General features: G+C 41.0%; 1 protein-coding gene across 2 annotated transcripts in view; it reads left to right on the top strand.

Moving 5' to 3' along the window:
- Positions 1–26,898, top strand: part of pde4d (phosphodiesterase 4D, cAMP-specific) — a 134,247-nt gene that overhangs the window by 69,233 nt on the left and 38,116 nt on the right. The window contains exon 1 of one of the 2 annotated variants that reach the window (XM_028413317.1): positions 20,376–21,264. The exons of the other annotated variant lie outside the window; for it this stretch is intronic. Coding sequence (XP_028269118.1) covers positions 21,176–21,264 — 89 coding nt within the window. The 5' untranslated portion in view covers positions 20,376–21,175. Of the gene's footprint in view, positions 1–20,375; positions 21,265–26,898 lie in introns of those variants that run through there. 2 annotated transcript variants of the gene reach the window in all.

The following is a 26,898-nucleotide window of genomic DNA, read 5'->3' as shown; positions in this document are numbered from 1 at the left end:
TCACAACCATGAAGAACATGTATGAGTGATGTCTGATAATGTACAAGAAATGATTCCCTGAAGAAACTCTGTGAAAGATAAAGTAGAAAATCTGTCCTTGCCCACAAAGTCGTGAAAACATTTTACCTTTTTTTTCTACATTCTTCTCCACACTGCTCTTTCACTTTTACCTCAGGCAACAACTCACATAATAGTTCTTCTGTCTGCATCTTCTTTCAGGTTTTCAAGGCTTTGTCAGCTTTTAAAGATAACGGTGTTTGAGAGGCTCGGACAGTGTGGCTCCCTGACATCCGGACATCTTCCATCTTCTAAAATGGTCCCTTGCTTGTTTCAGTCCATTTCACTTCAGATTTTTAGTGGAGCTCAGCGAGATATGTGACGACATGGAAAGATGCAGCGTTTATTTATGCGGCAGTTGTAAAGATGGTGAAGGACAGGAAAAAGGCAGCAGAAGGACAAAGCAATTGTCGGCTCCTATGAGTCCTGGTGTTAGGGGAGCTGTGTGATAAGATACAAATGTAATCTAGATGAATGTTTACTGGAATTAATACTGTGCATACTGCTTGGTATTCCGCTGTTTCTCATCCACTAAAGTGCCCCACCCAGCTTCTTCAATTCTGCCTTGTGATGTCTTTTCTGAATGGGGCCTCGACATAGAGAGACAGGGTCCACATCTAGCAGTTCTAATGAGGTGCATGTCCAATTAAGATGCAGCTGCCTCCTGTTTTGTGAGAGCCATCCTGTTATTGATGTCATCCCTTGATCATTTTTCACAGCTGCTTCCAATATCCTGTTCTTTATGAGCGCGTGTTTTCATCTTTTATGTGTGAGCATTTGTTTGCGTATGTGTGTGCAAATATAGACTGTGCAAATACATCTGGTGGATTCGTTTGTGCCTTTGTGTGTGTGTGTGTTCTGTATGGGTACACAATTTGTTTGCACAACAAATTCGTGTGTGTGCGTCATTTGACAAGTATATGTGTGTTCCTGTTGGTGTCAGTATCTATCCTGATTACTAGTTTTCTACAGCCTGTCTGACCACTGTCTCCTTTGATTGCATTGATTTAGTGCCGCTGCATGCGGTAATGAAAGATGAAAAATGAACATCATGCTCTGAGCATGAAGTAATTGGTCTGCACCTAGCTTCTCATGGTTCTCTGGAGGCAGAGGGTGAAGATGATGGGAAAAAAAATCATGGGGCGAGCATTTCTCTGTGTGTGAGCATCTCTTTTTTTGGATGATAGACAGCAGTCAAAGCTACAGTGACATTGTCATGTGTGAGTTAGTGGCAAAATTATCTCAGCCAATTAAACCACTGATTGTTCATATTCTCATTTTGTGTCATAATGTTGCTCATGCAATGCTACAACTGGTTTCCCATCTGCAGCAATGTGTTCAGGGGGAATGCACTCAGTCTCTGCGTGGTATACCAGCTGACACTTGCCATAAATGATAACACACCAGCATGGAGAATTAGTTTAGAGCATGTTGTCTGTGGTGCTTTTTCAACTGTGTTGCAGAAGCTAAAATGGTAGATGTCCTTTAAGAACTAATGGTCTAATATTCACATTGCTTGGATTATCTGTGGGGTGAATGTAACAATCAGTTCTGGACGAAGTATTAGGGTCTTAGACTAGGTAACAGAGGCACTTTGGTAAAGCCTGTGGTTTTTAGTAAACGTACAGTGTTGTGTACAAAGTCATGATGTAATCCAGGAGATATGTGGATGTCTGAGTGCGCTGCAGCAGCAGCTTCTCTTGTGTCTGGCTGCATTACCACAGCCTTTTCAGGGAGTGTCTGGATATTGACCTGAAGTGGAAGGATTAGTGCAGGTGCTTAAAACAGATCACTGCCTCAGACCACCTCTTCTGGTTTCAAATGGATGCTCATGGCCAGAACAACTGTCAAACCACAAGGAGGTGAATAGATAGGGTAAAGGTTGGAGAGATGAGTATGTCTAAGCCATAATCTGCTGGCAGATTGTGGCTTAGACAAATTATAGACATTCCTTCCTCTTTCCCAAAATATGTATTTTAAAACCAAATGTATACACCATTTTTACATGTTTGTGTATTTGATAGTGTGCACAATAACCCTTTTTATTGCTCATGTAGACTGCAGGATAACAATATTGTTTTAGATCTCTGTTAGTGGTGAGTGTTTACAGAAACGTAAAAAAATGTTTGCTCTTCACTCCCAGAGGCGGACCAGTTTGGCGTCGTGCACTGCAGCGGTGCCCACACAAAGTGTAAACAGGGAAACAGGAAACGCAGGAAAACAGTTACATCACACTTCCCCCACAACACTCATAAGCTCAAAGACGAACATACATGTGCAAACTCAAAACATTATATATATATTGTCTCTGAGATATATTTGTGAGCTATTATTGCCGACAAAAGCCAAGTCGTATTTGTATCCTATTTTAGCTTGATGCTAATCCTGTGGGATTATGTTTAAAGGTGGAAAATTACAGATTTCCTTTTGTTGAAATGTCCAGTATAATTATAAAGGCGGTACGCTGAATTGTTGCCGTCTCATAATGTTGATAGAAATAGGTTTTTCCTTCAATCAGAGGCTTGAAATATCAGCACAGTGTGTTCACACAGTCTTCATTTTCAGCTTTAGGTTAGTCTGATTGAACACTGAACAGGAAACTGTTGAAAACATCAACCTCTGGCAGCACTGTACATTCCTGTCTGTTTTTAAACTCCAGTACCTTTGTGGTGCCCCTGTGAGAGTTGAAGCCAATTTTGTAGATCCCTAAGAGGAAGCGGGCAAAAGCTGTTCAGCTTATCTTGGTGGTTCTGTTAATGTAATGTTAATGTCTCGTAGCTGCTTAGTGGATTTTACAGGACCAATGTGTGGGGTGCAGAGGCATCTACCTTTCTGTCATTCCAGTTCAAGGATCTAAGGTAGCCTACCACTTAAGTAAATTTAAAAACTGACATTCACACTCATTTCATTACTATAACTATTAATAAACATGAACACACTGCCTCTTAAATAAAATATCTCACATCCTTTCTATCCTGATCTTAATGTTTCCTTTTTTTTATCATGGCCCGAGGATGACAGAGAGGTGAGGAAAGAGATTCTCGCAGTATGAACTCTGAATGACCCGGTCTGGCAGAAAATCTCTTGCTTTTCTAGCAGCCGGCGTTCAAAGTGTTTATGGTATTTCATGTGTGCTGCGGGTATATGTATGGGTCCCATCAAGTGCTTTCCTCTTGGGTTTTTGTGGTATTACAGAGAACACATTTATCACTTATTCACCACTTAGAGCATCGACCTACTGATTTTACAAAGCTGTCAGAGGACCTTGTCACATCTGGATTGCTCATTGATTTCTAAGAAAAAGGCTCTTTCATCTACCGATCACTGAAAAACATATTCATTAGTTTCCGTGACAACAGGCAGCTAACCTGGAAATGAACTTATGCCAACAGCACTGAGGGAGTGCATCCAAGTATGGTGGAGACCTCTGTGATCAAGCCCTCCCTGCTTTTCTTATCACTTGCGGAGAGATGACCGTACTTTATCACTCTGTACGTTTGCTCGTGTCAGTGCAGGGTTTGATTTGTCTTGTCTAATCAGGGGCACTCAGAGGACACCTCAGTTCCAGTGCTCACTTTCCACTCTTTGTGGACGCTAATTGCATCTGTTTTCTAACTACTTTTCTTCCACTGACCTGTTGGTAAGATTGATGAAGATGTACTCACTTGTCAGTGTTGCACAGCACCAGGTAGTTTCTATGCTTGGCTCTCTGTTGTATTGACACCAAGCTGGATCTTAATTTTAGCATCTTATGTACCCTGATGGCAGTAATACCTATTATGCCAGAACTTCTCTTAATTCTTTTTGTGTGTTTGATTAACAGTGCCTTCTCGGAGGAATGAGGTGTGTGTTCACATGCAAGCTCTTGTGAGTTATGTGTATGCACTTGTCTTTGCGTTGCAGATGGTGGACGAATCGATTTGAAAGGCAGAACTACTTAATCTTCTTTTAAAATTGGTATTTGACTGAAAGCTTATCTCTCAAGCCAGAGAGGAGGAGGTGGAGAGGAGAGAATGAAAAAGAGGAGGAGGAAAAATGCAGGCAGGCTTGGTGTCTTTTGCGTCAGTGGTCCTTTCTGCATTTACTTCTTTGTTTAGACCTCACGCCTTTTCTGCTGGATGAAGCATGGGGCTTGCATCCAGTGACTGGTAATCTGTTTTTTTGGAGAAGAGCCAGCTGAGGTTCTAACACTGTACTGTAAGGCAGCAGATGTTTTTAGTCTTTCCACCATTCAAAGAAGGACATGCTCTCTATTGAAGTACAATCTCTTCCTGTGCTTCTTTGCAGCAATAAAGCCACATCCTCACAAAAATGCCACATTTGGTCAATAAAACATCTCCTATATATAACACTTACTAACAGAACACACTATGGACATGCAGACATTATCAGATCTTGATACAGCTGCAAAACATTGCATTAGGCTCTTCACTTTTACCCAGAAATCTGAGGTTTTAATCCACCTGACGCCCCTTGCTTTATGCATTAAAAACTGCTGTTTAAAATTATGCAAAACAGGGTAAGTCCTATGAACACAACTGATGTGGCTGGAGATGTACAGTACACACACATGTATTGTTTTCAATACAAGGTTAAAACATAAGTGCCACGGTGTTATCTTCAATCTGAACGCAGACTGAATAGTGCTAATTAAATGGAGACAGATGGAATTTGTGGCTGGGATAGCAAAGTGTCACAGCATGCTGGTCAACCTGGGTGTCATGTTTCCAACATCGCAGCCTGGAGAAGGAGCTGGAAATACCTTTGATGACTGCAGGCTCAGCGGTTGTGCTCAGTGTTAGTGTGTGTCTTTTGTCCATTGTTAAAAGAGCTCTGCTGAGGTTGTCGGGCATGTTTATCCAGGAGGAGAGCACTGGGGAAAATGCACTCATTTCTGCCCAGAAATATTCTACTATCCAGCAAACACATGTCTTGGCTGCTTTGCCCGAGTAAGTGGCTAAAAAATGAATTTGACTGGTGACACAGTCTTCTGAGGATAAATCTGGGTTAATGCCACAGTGCAACTCTTTCTCATTCTCCTAAAGGAATTGAAACAACTGAAATAATAATAATAACAATAATAATAATAACAATAAAAAATAGCAATTTCTTTTGTTTTTTCTTGCTATCAGAGCAGAGCAGCATTTAATTTTCCCTCACATCTCTGTATCCCAGGTTGCGATAGTGATTAGACGAGATGGTTTGTGTACAGTTTGTCTGATCTTACTTTAAAGGCTTTTTTTAAGGAGAGTTCTGAAGCTGTATGCTGCCACTGGTGATATAATATGAATTAGAGGACCATTAGAGCAGGATCACACTGTAATCTGATGTGTTAACATTAAGTCTCACATGAGACATCATTTCATAAAGAGTGATATTATGCAAAGTATTCAGTCTTAAACAGAGGCGTAAACCAGATAAACATGCACATTAATCTCTCATAAGGGCTGAGGAAGCAAGTGATGGAAGATCCACCATAAATCAGAGTTCAGCACGCATCAGCAAGTTACAGTCCACAGACCATTTTCTTAAGTTGCTGACAAGTGTGTTTTGGTGTGAGGCAGCACACAGCATCCTCAAGCCATTTGATGTAATGTAAGAGGTGCAAAAGTTCCAACTTTTCCCCCTGTTTTCTACAAATAAATGTTGTCCACATGAAATAATATTAACAGATTAACAGAGGACTTAAATTGATAATTTCTTGGACCTAATATATTATCTTGGCATTTCACACACTGATACCACATGAGGAGAGGGAGCCTACATTAATCAGTGAGATGGAAAATGCTGCAACAAACTGTGAGAGTAATTTGATGATGATGATGGTGATGATTGTAATGATTGTGATGATGATGATGATGATACCTTCAGTGTCCCCTGGGAGAAATTAATTGCGTGTGACAAATTGTAATTTGACACAAAACAAACAACATGAGGTGTAACCACTCAAAACGCACCAACCACAAATAAATACAAGTGATTTAGAAATACAGTGTAGCCCAGTGCTAATGTACTCTGACAACCCCAGCATGTTTTCTAGGAGCTGCTGAGGCAGCTTCTTTAGCCTGCAGCAGCTCTTATTTATTTATCTTATCAAGAATGTGCTGGGTCATTCACAATAATAACTAGAATCCCTTTCTAATTAGACAAGACTTAAACACATCGTAGGTGCCACTGTGCTTAGACATGCCCCAAGGATTCGACTGGCTGTATTTCCACATTGATTTATCTGTTTTCTTGTTGCTTAATGGTTGGGAGTAAAACCATGCAATGAGGCCAGATGCTCTATGAATGAGTGATAAAACAATCAGTGAGTCTGTCTCTGAGCTGTAATTTGTTACCATACTTCACTGTTTTATTTCTGTCCTCCTGATTTAATTACCCAACTCCTGTCATCAGAGTGTTTCCCAAGAAAGAGGAGTCAACGGATCACTTTACATACAAGATAGATATATAAAATGTATCTTTTTATGTATCTGCATAAAAACTACTCATTGATTGTTGCCACTTAGTGCTTGTATTCTGTTAGTTAAGTAGCTGACTATTCAACATTTCACATTTTATTTTCCACAGATGGATTCTGTGGTCCGACATTAAACTCATCATTAATTCTGATTCGTGAGCTTTTTTTCAGAATATTCATGTTTTCCTCCTTTTTGCTGCATAAAAGCCACCTGCGGATGTGTTTGGTCACTCCATTGTGGAAGCGCAGTGTAGTTCCACAAAGAGAAAGCTGGATAAATGGCTTAGTAAAAGGAAGCAGTAGCATGCAGTTAAGTGAATAAGAAAGAGCTGTAGCTCTTTGTGTTGGATCTTTTTTCCTTGAACTGGGTTCTGTTGTGTAGGATTTTGTAGGAAGAAAAAATGACAAACCGTAATTCTGCTATATGAGCATGTGCGTGTATAACTGCCAATGCATTTGCGGATTTGGTGTGTTTGCACTATGTTATGAGAGGGTGGAGGCATCTGCAATGCTTGCCGAGGGTGGGAAAGCAACTATTGGTGGGTTCCCAATTGGAGAGAGAGTCATGAGGAATAAGCTGCTACGATTAGGCAGAGCTCCGGTCTGGTATCTTTGTTTGTTGTGGAGCTTAAGTTCTTAAGCGAGTACTGCTTAGAGGTGAGGCCTCATACTCGCATTCCTTCCTTTTCCTGACTGGTTTTTGTCTTTTTTTTGCACCATCCATTATATTTTACATTTTCTCCCCCCTATGCTTAAAAAAGAAAATACATGATAAGAGGGTTCTAATCCACACCAGACAGCAGAGACAATGTTTTTGTGGTGAAGTGGGATGTGGCACTACATCCATGTGCGTCATGGCTTTCTTGCTTGGTGCATTCATTGTGGAATTGGCCATAAAACACCAAGTATTTTCTGGGGAGAGGGTGCTTGTGCACACACCCTTTTCCCCTGTTGAGTTTTCTCTCTCATTATCCATCCACAAGCATACAGAAATACACCCACAATGACATGCCACCATGCAAATCTACTTTATCCAAATCCCGTATTTAAAAAAAGCATAAAAATGCAGATACAACATAAAGGCTCATGTTCCTGCTCATGGAATACACACAGCGAAGCAAAGAATCTTCCCTCTCTCTCACACACACACATTCTTGCTCTCCTATCTGGGGCTAATGATTAAAAGCCATCATTATCTCGCTATGGCCGTAATGAGAAACACACACCTGTTTTCAACAGCTGTTCCCAATCACAAGCTGTCGTCCTTCACTCTAGGACCAGAAGCTTTGGAGGTGATGACTATGTGATGCCATAAATCACCTGCTGAGAATCTAGTCACCACAGAAACATGCCTCATTAGAATCTGCTAACTGAGGAGAGTTGTCCTTTAAGCCCTGCTCTGAAAACCCCGAAGCAGAATGGGCTTTAGTCACTGTAGCTTTGGACCAAGCCTTTGGCGCTGACTGCATGCAGGACAAGTACAGCATGAGCTCATCCTGTGTGCAGGCAGAGGCCACAGTGATGCAGGGCTTCATGAGTCATGGAGCATTTGTAGAGGGTTCATACGGGCTGACCTGAGAAAACATACACTTACCCCTGTTGTAAAGCTGCTTTAAATTTGGTATGCTATTTTATTTTGTAGCAGCTCTGGCTCACAACATGGAGAAATGGGTCTGAGAGCCTGCGTGTCCCAGCTGTCTTTAAAGCTGCTGTCCTTTCGGCTCGTAAACTTACTACCTCTCTATAAATGTCACTGCTGACAATTTGTGAATGGATGATGTGACATCTCCACCAGCTTCTTCCATTAAAAGGCTCTATGGCCCATGAGCAAGACAATTCAAAGACATGTGTGAATAATGACTGACAGAGAGGCGCTTATGAAAGACTCGTTGATGCTCCATTTATGTCTGTTTGAGTAATTTGTCACCAGAGTTGATCATGCATGCTGTGAGCCAGTAAAGAAAAGGAGTCATTTTTTCCCATATGCCAATATACTTGTGTGTCTGCCCCCCCCCCCCCCTCTTTTTTTTTAATTGAAGCACCACTTATTATTATAGCTGTGCATCTGCGCCCTGTACTCTGCACTGTAGTTTGTTCCAAAAACACAACTGTGCAGCATGCACCTTTGTCAGATGGCCTTTTTAATTTCCACTGGTTGCTTGAAATTTGAGTGTGATTCCACTATAAACCTTTGGGATCAGAGTGTGAAAAGAAAACTGCAGGAAATTCAGACAGGTGGTGAATGGAGCCTGTTGTCACTATAACAATACAAAATACACAGTTTGATGCCAATGATGTATTTTTATCGAACCAGCAGGTGGTGTATACATACATAGGACTTGATTAAATTGTTGAAATGTGTAAAATAAAAGAAGCTTCTCTCTGGATCTGTTCCAGAGTATTTATTGTTTCTTCACCTGGATTTTATTTCATTTTACAGCTAAAACAGAGTGCTGTTTTTCATGACATTTAGGTGATGGGAACCAGTGGAGGCCCACAACCTAGTTATCTTGTGTCCTTGCTAATCTTAGCAACGCAACCAGGGAGATGAAGCCCCAGCAGCATATCATGGATCAGCCTGTGCGGTGTTCTCCAAAGGGAGTGAGGGAGGGAGGGACTTTGCCTTTTGATGTCTGGATTTTGTTATCTCACTCTTCATCATGTCTTGTTGTGACATAATCTGTGACGTCAGTAAAAAAACTTATCGAGCAGGAGCACTGAGAGCTCTGTACGTAGACAACGAAGATTGGGGAGTGGAGAGCTGAGTGTGGAGGCTTGACTCAAATCGATAGGCTTGCAATGGGATAGAGAGAGATGGAGAGATAAAGAGATGACTGTTTTCTCACCGCTGCAGTATATTGATGCACACTCCCAGTCATTCTCATTGTTTCAGCGTGTGTGTGTGTGTCGAAGAGGTTACATACAATATGCCCTGATGCTTGTTTAAGTGCTGCTTCTGTCTGACTGCAGTCAGCAGATTGTCCTGATAACTTGTCTCTCTCTGTCTTCCCCCCATCATACCCCTCCCCTGTCTCCCTCCATTTCTTTTCTCTTTTCTAGGTAAGTGACAAAACAGCAAGAGATTTTATCTGAACATGAGATACCTCAACAGGTAACCCTATTGTAAAATGTATCTGTTCTGTAATGTGAACCATCCTCTGCAACCCATCTCTGTTTCTGTATGCAACAAATCAGTAGACATGCTAGTGATGATGTTAATAACCTGGAGTCTTTCAGGAAGTAGCGCCAGCCACATCATTATACTTTTGTGTTCTTCGCTAACTGTAAGGTTGGCAGTTTGCATAATGGGCCTATCATGAGCAGTATGTGTCTGCACTGCTTTCAGCTAATGGTTGTGTTGTGTTTTGCTGCTAATCTGTTTATCTAATCAGATGCTGAGGTTAGGGGGTCTATCTCATTAACTTGCAGGATATTGATTTCCTGTGTTCAGAGCAAAGCGCTCTGCAGTAACCTGCTTCCACAGTCCCTGATGGGAGGAATGCTGGTTGCTTTCCTCATGGCTCATCAATCGATCTTGCCTCAGCTCAGAGTTGTTGTGCTCTTTCTGTGTGTGTATGTGTGAGTGTTTGCGTGCCTGTGGTCATGCCTCAGTGTAAAAATAGCTACCATAGCAGATTGATTGCTAGAGAAGGCATGTTTTATGTTTAGAGACGCCCAGATAGAAAGACAGAGATGTTTGGTGTTGAATCTGGATGTTAGCACTGTTGTAATGCTGCTCCTCACAGATAAGGCTGCATTTATTTTTACAAATTCATCTATTGAATGGTACAAACAGTTGTATTCATATGGAGATATGCAGTTAGGGTTGGATAACCTGGAGGTTATACCTTTGGAGGTTGCTAATTATTTCCCATGTCAAATTGAGTACTAAAGTATGAAAAAAAGGAGACAAACCCTGCAGCAAGTTTAGGTTCAACTCAAGTCAGTGTAAATAAAGATTGACAGCATGACAGAATCTCAAAAGTGATGTCAAAACATCTGATGGTTTATAATTATACTTTAAGATATCGGTGGCTAAAAAAGGAGAAAGAAACATAATGGTCAGCAGCCAAGTGATGCAAACAATTGAGGTTTGAGGGTGTGGACGGAATAAAGACCTCTACAACTTTGACCTCTAGTCTGTTGGCTCTGGTTCCAACATGGTGTCTTTTTTCAAAAATGCCAGTGCCTGTTATCAAGATATTTTGGGTTTCAATGTTGTACAATGAGCAGAGCCAACGTCACGTCATCGATCGTTATATACAGTCTATGATTGAGCCCATTGAAGTCACAACTATAGCTACATTTTTTTTAAAATGGGACACTGATGGTGCTTTCTGTAAAAGGTGTTTTGACAAATACAAAGATGTGCAGGGCAACATGCCAAAACCTTTTTAGCCTTAGATAGATCGCTAGCACTGTCAACAGCTAACATTGTAGGAGTCCTCAACAACATTCTATTTAAGACAATAAAACAATATTGAAAATGTTTGTAGAAACCACTGAAGCCAATAAATTGCTTGCTGTTTTATAGGAAATGTAGTTTATGATGCTGTGGTGTCAACAACAACACAATGCAGCTGGGTACGATGTGTAGTTCCACACTGATGCTAAAATTCACAGCAGCCTCTTCAAAAAATGGTCGAAAATGAAGCACCAGACATTCATCACCTGAGTCGAACTAAATTTCAGCAGCCGTAGCTCATGTTCTCCTCATAACCTGTGGATACAATTGATTTTAAATGTTGCAGTTCTGCTCCTCTGCTGCTACGCAGTGCTCTAGTAAATGTACTGTCACTCCTGCTGTCGTGAGCTAGATTGTGATAAATGTGTGGGAGTGGCTTCTCTTGCATAGAGCACATCAGTGCGAATGTGTGCCATTTACTGCATTGAGGGTGGTGTGTGTGAAAATGTGTGTGAAGGCAATGCGTCATTCTGCGACTTGCAGAGGCCCAGGAGCTCCCTTTTGGTAGCTCCCAGGCTGCTCCTCTCTGTTATGTAACCATGCTGTTCTCATGTTCTCACACTATTGCCCTTTCTCTCTCTCTCTCTCCCTTTATCTCATCGAGCCTCTCTACTTTTTGCTTTTGTGCATGTACTCTATGAGTATATCATTTTTTTAAGCTGTTGAGTTTGGGTGGGATTCAGGAGACCTTTTGTACAGCTGCAGGGACTCCACCAAAGTGTGTGTGTGTGTCCCACAAGGCAGCCAACAGCAACTTATAGAGGGCATCCAATCAGTGTTCTGTTTGTTGTATCATTGTCTTTTTTGTCTCTGCTTTGCTGGATGTCTCTCTCCGTCTGTGCCTCCCTTGTAGCAGAACAGTATTGGCTCTGTGTCTTTGTGCATCCATCCCCACCCACTCATTCTCTGCAGCATACCTTCCTGTGATACTGCTGGAGTCATAGATTGAGAAAACAAGATTTTTTTCAGAAGTACTCCCTTTATGCTAGTCACTTAAAAGAGAATTCAGTTTCACACTAGGGAGCTATTACTGCTCTTACAAAAAGAAACATGCTCAGTTTTTGTTTTGTTTTGGAGAAAAGGGGAATAAATCAGTATTTATTCACATTTAACAATGAAACTATTACCTTTGCAAATATGTTCTTAGTAGTTATTTGTCAGCATGTTTTATTATTTATTCTGCACACCTGCTGTGAACTAAAAGGCCAGTTTAACCAATCAAATTGTAGTTATCTAATCAGATTTTTCCTTTTTCGATGTGACTGGCTGACAATCAGTAGGAGAAGGTTTTTGTCCATCACCTGTATGGATAATAATAAGAAAAAGGAAAATAAGAATAATAAAGCGTGACCTTTTGTTACATATTATTAAAAATCTTATGTGTAAATGCAGACAATGTGTCTCAGCAATCATCAAATTGTGGTAAAATAAACACCTAATTAATGAAAGAAGACATCTTAGAGAAGCAACCTGTAGTGTCTCACCTTAATAGGATTTCCAACCAGCTTCAATAAGACCGTGTTTATGTGCCTTATCTGATCCCACTGTCACCCCTTTGACCTCTACAGACACTGTAAAGTCATTCTTTTACAATCACAGGGATACACAAATAAACAACCAATTGTTTCACACTGTCCCAGCTGATCTACAGGCGGTGTTAACACATGTAGTGCACCAGTAACAACAGCTAGTGCTTCGAAAGGAAACTAGTTAATTCCCATAGATCTCTGTGTTAAAAAAAAAAGCATCAGATACATGGTACAAAAAGGACTTTGGTCTGTACAGATGATTTCCTTGTTCATTCCAACTGTACATGTGTTGTGATCGGGGTTGAATTTTTTTTCATTTTTAAGCTGCAAAACATTTGTGTCAGTTGCTTTCGATGCAGGAATCTGTGGTTATGCTTTGAGTTGCACTTTAAGTAATGACTTCTCACTTTTAAAACTCATTGACAACCATCATTGACACACCGATTCCTCCACCCACATGGTTAATGCAACTGAAATGTGTGCTAAAATGTGCAAACCATCAACACAGAGTAGACCATATGCGCTACGTGACGAAAACAATCCATCCTTCTTTCATTCTTCACTCTTCCAACAACTACCACAACACTGTCTGAGTGTGGGACTGAATGAGCTGCTTTCAGTTCAAGATTATGTTGGGAGTTCATCCTGCCAACCTGAACTGGCACCGGCCTCACACAGATTTCTCAGAAATGTAACAAGCCTCTCACGGATCGCTTCTCACCCACTCAGTGACTTTTACTGAATCTTTACACATCTTAAAACTCCATTTCCCTTCCCATCTCCACTTGCAACACTGCATCTTATAAAACATTTAAAGAAGCTGTCTCTCCTCTCCTCTCCTCTCCTCTCCTAGCTTGTAGCCACCATGTTCCCACCCATGGTTTTCTTGTGTGCTGACAGCTTTCATGTGGTGATGCTGAGGTGAGTTTGAAGGAGAGGAGGGTTGAAGGTTTGACTTTTAAATGTCATGAGAGCTATGATGGCCGACAAGGGTGGCATGGCCATCGCTGTCTGCTCCTCAGCCTTTCCTGTCATATCCAGTCGAGAAGCAAACACGACGTAGTGTAGCAGCATGACATAGTGTAACAATAGTCAGGGATTAACATAGGTCACAGTAACATGAACATAACAGGCTAGATAATTAGATACTTCACTTGGCATTTGTGTGCTTTGGGTAGAAGACATTATAGCTTAGAAAGACTGATTTTATCATAACATATTCATCACTGTCTGTATACATGCACATGAGAATTCATTTTAAATGTTCCAAAATATGACAGCTGCATGTTCAACTGGACAAACTCAACATTTTTTCACGTGTCTGCTGTCATACTGGCCCCTTTAATTGCTTTGGGTGATGCGTAAAAACTAAATATGGATTTTTATAAGTTGTGTGTGTGTGTTGTGTAGATTCTGCTTGTGCTCGTGTTTTATCACTTAGACATCCATGAGCCAATTATACAAGTACTTGAAAGGGCGTGTGCTGTCCTGTGTGAGCAAAGTTCAGTGGTTTCCTCCAGAGTTTGCAGACTGTCACAGACTGAGCCATTTCTAGAGTAAGATGATTTTACAGCCTGCGTGCCTCCTCCTCCTAACATGTAATTACTTTAACAATTTAATGTCACACGATTCCCCCACAGTGCTCATTCATACATGCTGCTCCTTCTTTATAATTCATTTCCTTTAATGGAATTTAAGGCAGTTAGAGGCAAACATGTTGGAATCAATTTAACACAAGTTCCATCTGTTGCTCATTTTTGAAAACTTTCATGCATATCTCAATGAGCGGGAATTCATATTTTCTCATGCACTTGCTTTTTCTTTCAGTAGCTGTTTTGTGTGTGTGTGTGTGTGTTTTCTCCGCAATGTGTGATTTTGAATTTCAGCTGTCAGGTCAGTTTCTTACTCTAGTCACACATTAGAATTCTAAGAATGGAGATTGTATGAACATGTTCATAGCTTGAGGTATATGCATGAGGCTTTTACATGCGTACTGTATAATTATGAACTTCTTATTCCACCTTCATGTCAATGCCAAAAAAATATATTGTTAGCAAAGTGGAATATGTTTGAATGCAGATGGACTTTTGTTTTCTTTAAGGGCAAATGAAATATGTATGCTAACATAACAGATAAAGGAAAGTAGGAAATTGCCCTTAAATGCTAAAACATACAATAAATAACCAGAAGAAGCCCAAAGCAGTGAATAACTTCTGGCTTTTGCTCACTAGATACATCCCCAGCAGCCTCTCAGTGCAATCCCTGCTCCTTTATGGAGAGTAAGAGTGATCTGCGTTTTCCTATAGTAATTACCATATCGCTGCAGGTCATCACTGGGTCATTATATCATCCCTCAGAGGATCCACTAATAACACCCAGATAGACACTAGGTTCATCCAGTGCTGTGATTAAAGCTCAGGCAGTGCAGGGGGAGCCAGTGGAGCGCCGCGGCTGCAACAGTGACACAACGTTGGTGCAATGCAGGAAAGTCTATTTTTGGAGGGGTTGAGCAACAGAGCTGACACCATGGCTGGGAATGGAAGGTGTGGACGGTTGATACTTATATTGATTTAGGAGAGGAAAATCCACTGTACGCAACAAGGTTAGAGAAATTGAAAAATGAGTAGCTGCATTAATAAGACTGTGTATGATGGCAGCACTATGCACCAGCAAGCAAATATCTGCCCTGGCAGATATAGCAACAGGCAATTAAAGCAAGACAGTTTATCACATGACACTGGCTACACTGGTGACCTCTACTGATAAATATAGTACAAGCCAGGAGGACACAGTTAAATGCAAGTTAATGTTGTTTTGAATTGCTACAGTCTCAAACAAAATCACACTGAGAAATCACATTTTTGTTTTTAAAGCATCAGACAACATTTAGTTGCCTTAATAGTGGCTCTAGCCCCCCCATGCCCCTGTACAGAAGATAAATAGATGGATGTACTATCGGCTATCTTAATCTCCAGCAGTGCACAGAGGTGGGAACAATAATAAGGAGATACAATACAGTCCTCTGACTGGTAAGCAGTCAAATTTTATGACACTCAATCTAGTGCAGTGCCAGAGTCGTCAGCAGCTTCTAAAATGTACTCCTCCCCGTGGGGTGATTGGTGAGCTTAATTTGACGGCTCAGGCACAAAGCTCTCATTGAAATGTGCAGCGCAGCGTTCAGTGTATGCTCTGTTGGCCGCAGATCAAAAGCACAATGCAATAGCAATTGGCAGAACACAAGATAATCATTGTGATCTTTAGCTGTATTATCCTTTGTACCTGTATATTGTCATATCTCTGACAGTTTGTGGAGGCAGAGGCAGGTCATTCTGGACACACTGTGCCACCCAAATCAGTGCATTTCTTGCCACAGTGCGTTTGTTGCTGTGAAACCACTGACGCAGAACAAAGTTTACCAAATGCCTCACTGCATTAGAACTGAATGTACATGTGCAGCTAACCAGGCAAAACTATTTTGAAAATGGTGGGACTAGAGGAAAAAAAAATCTCATTGCCTTTGCTGTATTTGACAACTTGCTGCCTAACTTCCCAGAAAGTGAATAAAAAAGGATTGTGGCTACAGCTTTACACCTCATGAATGGACAAAGACATATGCCTTCTCTATGTTTGTCACTTGTGTGGACACGCCTGTGAATCTTGTGACGTCAAGTGGGAAATACCAGACAGCAATAAATCCTGCAGCTCTGCTTTAAGCAATTTATTGAATGCAGGTGCACTGGAATGGTCTAACTATAGTGTAAGAGATGCCATTTACTGTAAGATACATTTACAGTACAGGTAGAGTATTAAAAGGCTAATAGAGGACATTGTTTAACTATCAATAACATGACTTTGTTAGTGCTGTACATGGTTTTTTGGAATGTTTGCCACACATTATTGTTGATTCAGTTAAAGTTATATAGTCTCTCCACAGTATGTAATGGGATAATAAAGATATTAGAGAAAAGAACCCCAACTGTTAGTGAGGCCCGTCCTCACCAGATGGTGTTGTAGTGAAGATTGCCTGTGGTAATGGACCACTGATAGTTCAGTGTGTTCCCATCTGTACCTGCTCTTGGAAAAACAGCCTCATGAAGCAGTCAAAGCGCCGCTTATAGTGGTGGTTTTTAACTGGATATTCATGAGGGCTTTTAAAACGATGGTGCCTGGCCCACCATCTGATTGAGATGATTTATAAATGAAGGCAGATTAAGTGTCTTTTCTGTCACACATGGTGAAAATGAAATGCTAAAAAAACATTTGTGTGAATCTGTGTGCATGAACGAGATATTCAGACACTGCTAACATATCATCATCCAGCCTTGGCACCACCTGCTGTCAGTAGCAGGGGGAGGGGACATTGTAGGACTGTTCTTGATGACTTTAAGAATCTAGCCTGAAATATGAGCGCTGTCATGTTTTGGCTTAAGGCGCTGTTCCATCCGGTGTATTATTATACAGCAGTGCTATCTGTTTAGCAAGCAGCAATATCTTTGCAATGCAACACATCACATCAGCTTTTATTTACATACTGTTAATAATTTAGTTTTAAAACCACCAAACTTATAATTTTCCCTTTCGTAAAATACCCATTTTGATGTTGCAGCGAAGTGATGAGAACATGCACGCTATAATTATCAGTGTGTCTGGTAGATTGACAGTGTGAGAGCCTAAATCTTCTTTTTTTGTTATAAATAATGTGCTGTATATCAGTGTGTACTAATTAATCATATTATGAGCCTAATTAAACTGCTGTCAAATTTAGCTTAATCCATGTTTTAGTATGCACTGAGGAACACTTAATGTTTTGATGTATTTGTAAATGTAATATCACACACTGTTTTTCAGCCAAGCCGCCCGAGCACTGTCATAATATTGGCACTGTGATTGGCTGCTAATACTAAGGTGGAGCGACTGAAGACATATCAAGCCGTAATGTTATATACATAAAGCATATTAGACATCATCTTTGCTCTATTATATATGTAGTATCTCTTTATTGGACTAAATATGTAGGATTTCTTGTGCATTTTCCCCCATTTTTAGTTGATTATGTATATTAATATACAAAATAATATGTATATTTACATAAACAGCCTTATATTCAAATAATCCTTTAAAGATGTGTGCACATTTTGCACATTTACCATCAAGCACAGCTGTTTTGTTGCACCCTTAGATATTTTTTTCCAATAAATTCAAAGACAAAAAAATCAAAGACTGCTCCACATGTGAGTGTTTTTTTTTTCCTTTTTTTGCCCACTTAAACATTCTTCACATTCTACAAATGGCCCTTGAAGTCTCCATGTCCCTATTAGATGTGGGAATCTAATTACAAATATCTGATTTGAACGGGGAATGAGTTAACCTTTGCTAAAATGCCACTGCATAACCATCTGTGAATGGCAGGGAAGAGGACCGGGCCCAAGGCATTTCCACGGCGACACACAGAGTGATGGACAGTTGGCCTGCCTCAAAGGAACGATGTGTACGATCCTCAGTTTTGTTTGAAATGTTTTCACTTTGAATGTTAAAAATAATATGAATGTGGTGATTGTTCATCTGTGCTTTTGAAGATTCATTTTTAGTTTCAATCGGCTAATAGTGGTATACGGAAATATCATATGGCTTCTGTTCTTTCATGTGGTGAGGTGTGAATAGACAGCAGCTTGCAATATATTGATCTTCTTGTTACAAAGCTTACTCTGCATTCCTTGGAAGGTTTTATGAGCTAAAGAGTTATACGTGTGTTGTTTTTCAAATACCTGGAGCTCCAGCTGTGCTGCTGGCAGCGCTGTGATTATGACTGTAGAGGCTGTTCAGCTTTGGTTCTCTGTACAATCGATCCACAGTAAAATTTGAATTTTTTGCTGAATGTCAGTACACATGAAATTGTGATATGTATTTGTGTGGTTGTGTAACCTGGCCCTGTCATCTTGATGGCCAGTTACAGAGACAGCCAGCTAATGTAATAGAAAAAGCCCCCTGATTCAAATATGATGTGATTTGTGTAGATGGAAAATGCATCATTCTGCTTATAAGCAGATGATGATATGCTAATACTGTTCCAGTAGTTTATGGCTGCAATATGTTATTGGGTTAGCTTTGTGTTGCGCGCATATTGTTATTTCAAGGTGTCAGTGTCCCTGCATCAGGGCTCCATTTTATATTTTTACATTAGTGTCACCTCGTATCACATCTGCACTGGTCATCCTCTTCATCCTTTCACCAGCGCCTCTGTCTCCATCTCTCTTCCCCCTCTTCTGTATCTATTTGTTTATGCCTTTACATACTTTCACCTCCAGCCTCTCTCTCTCTCTTTCAGGTTGCTGGATGAGTCGTGACAGCTCACCAGCGTTGAGTAGAGCAGGGGCCAACATCCCCCAAAGCAGGCACTAAGATTATGCAACACCACACACTTGCACGCACATACACACCGAGATATACAGTGTGTATATATTGCTGTTCATTTGCATGCAGGATGTGTGATTGTTTTAAGAATAAATCTGACAGACAGATGGAGACTTAATGTGTTTTTCTGCATGTGTACATAATGAGTTACAGGTGCTTTGCAGCTGCTTTTAATGTTGACCCTTTAAAGACACTTACATTTAATTTTGCTACCTAAACAGTAAACCCCGCCCTCTGCACATAAAAACTTCTTCCACATCTCCCCAGATAGCTGCAGATTCCTCAGCGCTCAGTGCTCCTCCACCCTGTTTGAGATTGGCTGTTGTGGCTGTAGGTGCAGGCTTACAGAGGCTGTGAGGTGGTTTCACTTTTGGCAGGAGTTGAGAAGCTGCTGACGTGTGTGTTGGGCAGGATGTGTGTAAGAAGCAGTGCTGGATCCTGTTTTTCAGACCGCAGCAATTGGAGCTTAGCCACAGCTATGGCTTTAAATGCAAAACACACAGAGACACGCTCACACAAACACAACCTTAGTGTGCTAACCCCAACCTCGACTCACTGCTTCCTTGCCAACACCAATCATGCAACAATTCCTAAATTGATATGTGCATGTTAAGTCACTTATACACATGCAGGCAAACAGATATGTACTCTAAATGACACTCAATTTAATACATTTCAGATTTGCTGTGGCTTATCTTGTTATCTTTATAATTGAGTAGACAAAAAGACATTCACCGTTTTTGATTGCCGTTTGGCTTATAGGCGGAATTACAGACTCCATCTGGAGCCTGAAGCTGCTGGTGTAAGAACACAGGAATGCATTATACTGCAGTTAGGGCAATGGCATCCTGTATAACAAGCTTCTTGAAGCAAACGTGCCCTGAGAGGCCCCCTGCATGCTTTCGTAGTCACACACGCAAACTATATGTTACTTACACACACGCAAGAGGCAGAAAATAAGATGCCATTTGTTGTGTGGCTTGACATTTTATGGGTCAGTGGCATGCATGCAGACACAAGAGACAGACAGAGTGTGTGCTTGGAGTCACAAAACCACCCAAAAAAAAGAAAACAAAACAAGTGACAAGGCAATGCTTGTGTTGTTATGATGAAGGGAGGTCATAATAAATGAACATATGGTACTCAAGAAAAGCAGAGCAGGAGATTTAAGGGAGGAAATGAATGGAATTATCCCCTATAATACTATATACACTGGAGACCTTCCGAGTCAGTAAATGGACCCCTGTGTGTATATTAATTGTACATGTGCAGACTTGTTCTTCTCTGAATGAAGTGTTAAGAGGATCAATAGGTTTAGCTGAGTGGATACGGCAGGCACACCTATTACACAGGGTCAGGACATCCCACTGACTGGAGCAAAGAGGGAGGAGGGAGGAAGGGAGGGAGGAGGGAGAATGAGAGAGACGAGCAACAGCAAGACAGAGAGCAGGGGAGACACTGAGGAGACGCTTTACTGTGTTTTTTTTTCTTTCTTTTTCTCTACTTCCTCACTTCTCTCCTTGGGAGGTTGCGAAAGGGCAGACCAGAGACGGAGGCACAAAATAATAGAGACAAAAGGGGGCAAAGCCGAGAGGATGCAAGCGAATGTGAGTGTGTGAGTGACTGTGTGTTTAACATGCTCTGTCATGCTGGTGTGACTACCGCTGGCTCTCCAACCGGCGTCGTTGGCTGTCAGGAAAAGGAATGTTTTCCGGAGGAATGAGTCCCTGAACCGGTTCACCATGTGGATGTGGGACAGTAATTTCCAAACCTTTGCTGGAAGAATCCCACGGAAAAAAGAGCAGCGGCTGGAGAGCTTAGCCGGTCCTGCTGGGTGGCTGCCTGTGCGCTTGCACTGCTGAGACTGTCCTGCTTCAAAACTCAGTTCACATTGGGCTTAAGTCTGCTGCTTCCATTTTCTGTTCTTCAGCCATCATCACATTTTTATTGGAGATTTTATTTTCCTTCTGAACATCAATGGATTTTATGGTGCTATATTGTTTGATGTTTAAGATCGCCTTTTTTAGATATGAGCTGCTGCTTTTTGTAATGATGCCCTAGGACCAAAAAAAGTGTGGCTAGAAGTTTAAGAGGGACTGTCTACTGGAGGACTGTTATGAATGTGTGCATCACAGCAGTAGACTTTACTATGGGACATTACATGTTTTGCTGGGGCCTGCGGATGCTGTGGGGCAGTGTCTGTAGATAGATAGCTAGAGAGATAGCTCTCAGTCCTGACACAACTTTGTTATGAAGCCTGGACAATGTCCAGGTGTTCCCAGTGATCGATCCATGATGCACCTCAGCCACTTTCCTTTTAGAAGGCACTCCTGGATATGGTGAGTATTGTGTGAATTATGTGTGTTGGAGAGTGTGTGTGACTTATTGTAAAGCACATAAAGCTGAGAATTTGTTCACATATATATTAGCCAGCATGTTTGTTGTTGCATAGTTTCCTCAGCCCGGCTTAGCGTGTTTTTTTTTTTTTTTCCGAGCTCAGTTCAGATGTACTCAGGGAAATTTATTGTTAAATGGGCCAGACATTTCCTGTCATTTTCTCCCACACTAAATGCTTCAGTTGATCCGTAAACGTGAGGGCAAGTCAGAAATAGCAAGCACACAGAGGTGCTGTAATACTGAGACTGTGTTTCCAGGGCTGCAGAAATATTATGATAAACATGTTGTTGGGTTTTTCTGCTGTCTTGTTTTGATTAGTCATACTTAGGCTGGGTATCTTATGGGAGTAGTTGTCTCCCAGCTATGTTATAAACTGGGAGGGGACACAGAGCAGTCAGTGGTGATGTCATGAGAGAGTGGGCTGCTGGGATACAAACAGTGTGTGTGTTTCCAACTGTGGTTTGACTTTTTTCATGCTAACCAAGCAAAAATATTCGATCAACTGTTACAGCCTCTAACCTATTGATGTTTTTTTTCTCATCTTTTTTTTTCTCATCTCAGTGGTGTGACAGCTCACACGCACACATTGCAACACTTTACCACAGTTTTTAACGACCTTCTCTGTCTACCCCTCTGGCTATTTCTATTGTTTCATTTTATTAATATTGAAAGATAAGACACACCCACCACATTTGATCATTTCCTGTTATTTCTCTCATATTACAATGATGCATGTAAAGGCAGAAGGATGTGGAAAGTTGATCTCTAGATTGGATGTCATTGCAGTCTGCATTGCAGTATGTGACAGAAATTGCACAACGATTCAATGATACATCAGCGCATATCACAGAGAATGACGCGTGCCGTCTAATACGTTTCCTGCAAGGAATTGACATCACCTTACAAATGGATTGATAACTTGACTATTGTCAGAGCCACTTACACTCCCATTTCCAGAAAAAGACAGAGGAAGAGAGATGTGGAAAAGACAACACGACCAGAGAAACAGATGGATATGATTCACGCCATGGCACACAAGAAAACACGCACAGTAAACGTGTCCTCCCATTTTACTGTTGACACACACACAAACACACACACACTGTGTTGGCCTTGAGATTACAAACGAAATAAATATTCCTTGGAAATCTGTGAACATTCTGTAAACATACACAGCAAAGCATCCTGGTCCCGTTCTCCTTCATAGACTGTCAGACAGTAGGGACATTCACTCAACTGTCATAGACTACAGTGTATTCTGGTTGCTGTAATTTATTGATTAAGGTGAGAGAAATCCAACTAAGATGTCATCCACGGTCTGCTGGATTGTATTGTGTTGCTGAATTGGATGGGTGTAGCAAATCCAGTGACAGTGTTGCAACGACAATCCAGGCCTGTCATAGTTGTCAAGAGTCAAGCATTAGTCTCTGAAAATGGAGGATGAGCTTGTCAGGCTCCATTAAAACCTCATGCAAGATTTTTCTCTCTCTCTCTTTCACGACCCTATGTACCATGTGACTGACTGACTCTGTGTGTGTGTGTGTGTGCATCCATGAGTAAAGAGGAGCTTTCAGGACGATCTGTATTATTCATTGCACCTTGATAATGGATTAGTCCTTCTTTCTGTGTCAGGCCTGTGGTGCGCAAGCCAGGCACTGAAAGAATAAGGCTTATAAAGATTAAAAAAGATAATATCTTTCTGTCTAAAATACATACATCCATGAACTGATCAACTATTAACAGTACCTGACTTGTATATATACATATATATCAGGACCTTTGATGTCCCATCAGCCTACTGTGATCCTCTGAGGTGGTTCCTCCATGGAGCCTGCTTATTTTTCCAGCACATCCCACAAAGGCTTAGACAGATTAAAATCTAGGGAATTTGGAGACCAGGGCAACTTTTTGAACTGTGCGTCACGCTCCTCCAACCACAATGTGTAGGTACCTGGTACGTGTCAAAGGTTTCCCAGCAGAACATTTACCTGAGCATCACAGTGCTTCTAATGTGCTTGCTTTCTTTTTAGATTAGGATTTGGTTCCTCCTTATAACTGGATGGATTGATATTTTACACCCCAGGCAACCACACACCCTTTGTCTTAGGCTGGCTATAGCTTTCTCTCCATCGTGCATCCATAACATACGCACACATACATGTACACACCCAGCTGTCCACATGAAAAAGTGAACCACCTTCCTCACTCCGACCAGTCATGTGGCTCTGCAGCCCCTTACACAGCATGTCTATAGGACCAAAAGGCCCAGCCTCTGATCTCCATGAGCATCAATGAGCTTTAAATTTACATCTTTATCTCTGGAATTATAATGGGTTTGTCCTCACACACCTTCCTACCATGGAACAATACAGAAAAATGCAGAGTTAATATTGTTGTTTATATATATATATATATATATATATATATATATATATATATATATATATATATACACACACACACTTATACACAACATTAATGGACTGCATGAGGAGACTCCGGAGCAGGATAATAACTATTTATTTCCAACATTTTGTAAATGTGCGGGGTGGCGCCTGCAGCCCCACAATGAATAAATTGAGATGTATGATTGTCTAAACTTCATTAAACACTAACCAGAAAGGAAATGAAAAGTGTGTGTAGTAATCCAATTAAGTAAATCCAGCGCCTCAGAGACCAGGGAGAAAGAACAGGCAAAGCTATATTTAGAACAAAGATTGGAAATGCATTGCTGCATGGATTTTTCTCTCTCTCCCTCTCTACTAAATGTCGGAGGGTGTGTTGTGGGTAATCAGTGCTTTAAATATGGAATTCAGGTTTATTTTTTAAGTGTTAAAGGACATCAAGTCTCATTCCTTATCAGCTCCTTCTCTTCTTTCCTTTTTTTGCTCCCGGTGGCCTCAAGGGAAGCCACCTTAGATGCCTCACATTTTGTCAATAAGATAACAAGACATAAGGCATTGTTATCTCATTTCTTTGAGGCTCTCTCTCCTATTGCACATTGTCATTGATTCCTAGTGCAGCTGGGTCAATCTCAGCCAAACTTTAGATTGCTTTCTATCACTCCAGGTTACTTTGTTGGGAGGCGAAGATTTTAAAATGGGCTTTTTTGGAGACGGCAGAGGCCCGCTGTCAGTTTAGAGGAGACAAAGTCATCAGTCAGTGTTGTCCCAGAGAACCACCAGCACTGAGTGTGTGTGTGAAAGAGAGAGAGAGAGAGAAACACAGAGCTGTTGCTCACCTACAGCATCAATCTCTGCCAGCCCGCTGTGCAAGGTGACGCTGTACTCAGGCTTATTAAGAGTGCTCCCTCTTCACTCCCCTTGAAAAGGCCACACAGTCTAACACTTCTTATTTTTTAACACTTCTTCTTACACTGCATTCTCTTGCAGAAACCTGGCTGCTTTGTGAGTGTGTGCTGTGAATGAAATGATTGATAACCTCCTCTAGGCTTCTACACAATACCAGGCCAGATGACATACAGCATGGATGCAGACTGTAGATACAGTACACACCAGTGTTATTGGATAGGAAATATGAAGTCGTGATTCATTTATACTACTTATTTTTGTGTTTTTACATGAACATGCCTAACTGGATGTTTTTCAAATTATAATTCTATTCTATCTGGCTTCTTCTTCTTAGTGTGGAGGTGTGGAAGTGTTAATTGAAATTTGTGTTGTGTGGAGCAGCAGAAAAAAGATAAACAAAAGTATCACCGTCATTATTTTTGGCTTTGTTTTGGTCTTCACCAGCTACTTGTTGAAATATCTTTAAACATTACTATTACTTTAAACATTTTATTTCTTCTCATGAAAAACGCAGCTGGGTGCTGGGGCTGAAAATAAAGCTAATGAGAGCAAAACATAGATTCTGACTCCTGCATAAGTATTGATTAGTGCACCTTAAATTACACAATAATCAATGTTTAGACTGTAACGCATGCCAAAGAAGTGTTAATTGTATCCTTACACTGACCTGCTCTGACTTGCTTGCACTTTTAGCTGGTGTCAGACCCAGGGATCTATGACTAATTAATGACTCATGCAATATGTGCAATAGAAGTGAAGCACACCTTCCCTAAAAGGTTTGACGTTTTAACTGCCTAACCAGTTTCAGTTTCACTGGAATAGTAAGCCTCGGACGGAAGCTATTGTCGCCACAGCTTTGTTTTCCACGAGGCAGTGCAGTGTCATACTGATGATGAAGTTACTTGAAGCGTGACAGTCATGTTCTTACTGCAATGCTCCTCAGTGTAATCTGTGCACAGTGAGTATGGCACGATGCTGTTGAGATAAAGACTCCACGCACTGTGTCTTTGTTAGAGAGAATTTTATTTACCTCCACTTATGAGTTGCTAAATGATCCATTTATTATTTCACACATATTTTTCCAGGACAGCTTGCTGTTAGTGTGTTTGCTCGAGCACATGCAGTGAGTCAGTCAGTACTGGCAGACTTTAGGGTTATTCTCTTTTTTTCCAAGCCTTCCACTTGCTTCATCATCCAATTTCTCTTTCACACATTGCTGCTCTTGGATTTGTCATTGTGTTATTCTGCCACTTATTTTCAGTTGACCCCATCTCCCCCCCTCCCTCCCTTTACTTTCTCCAAGTGGAACAACTCATGTGTTACAAGACACCAGCTGAGATGCAGTTGCAGGGTGAGGAATATCCAAAGGCAGGGTTGTCATCACTCATGACAGCATCTCAAAGCCAAAAACACACTCATTTTGGCAGACAACAATAACCCAGCACAGTTTAGCTGCGTTAACATTATTTAAACGATTTACCGTTTTTTTTTTTTGTCACCCAGACAAATAAAAATGAGTCAACCTTTGCCACATTTGTCTGTTTATCAAGCTGATGATAGACTGCTGCAATAATACAATAATAATAATAACATGTCTCGTTGTGCCTGTGCATTCAGTTTTAACTGTCCTCATCACTGACTGTGTTGTCTATTCTTTCCCATTAGTGTTTACTTAACACCTCAATGAAACTCTATACAGCAATGCCAGTGACATCAGCTTCAACTGACTTGGCTATATGACACCACTGTTACATAAGTCTGTCTCACTGGAGCAGATATGAAATGAAGGGGCCACAGTTCCTCGTAAAGGCCCTGAGGCGCCTTTGACATCGTTTTGAATATCCATTTCATTTCAGTTTTATTCAGCCTCCGCTGTGTCTCCCAGCTGTTTGATGGGGGTATTCAATCTTGTGTTCATCTCTGGGACAGAGGCAAGAAGATGGACAGATCAATAAGAATACAACGTGGCAGCCAGACATATTGGAGACAGGGGGTGGCTGCAGGTGCTTCTGTGAGCTTCTCATAAATCAAAAGAGAGAAATATTACAAGCTATAGATGTGGCAAAGGGAGCTGGGAGTGCCTGCGCCACGGCAGGCGGTAATGGCTGATGTTTGTAAAGATGAAAAGTGGGTAAACTCACAATGTAATTTTACAGCTTGAGAGAAGTCAACTGTGCAGCTCTTCTGAATGACTGCGGTATAATAAGGTGTGTGTTTTGTCCCAGTACATACAACTGTTCATAGGTTTTATTCAGTATCCTGTTT

Source organism: Parambassis ranga, chromosome 9 (assembly GCF_900634625.1).
Source record: "Parambassis ranga chromosome 9, fParRan2.1, whole genome shotgun sequence".
NCBI classification, from domain to species: domain Eukaryota; kingdom Metazoa; phylum Chordata; class Actinopteri; family Ambassidae; genus Parambassis; species Parambassis ranga.
This window is presented reverse-complemented; position numbering and strand designations above follow the sequence as displayed.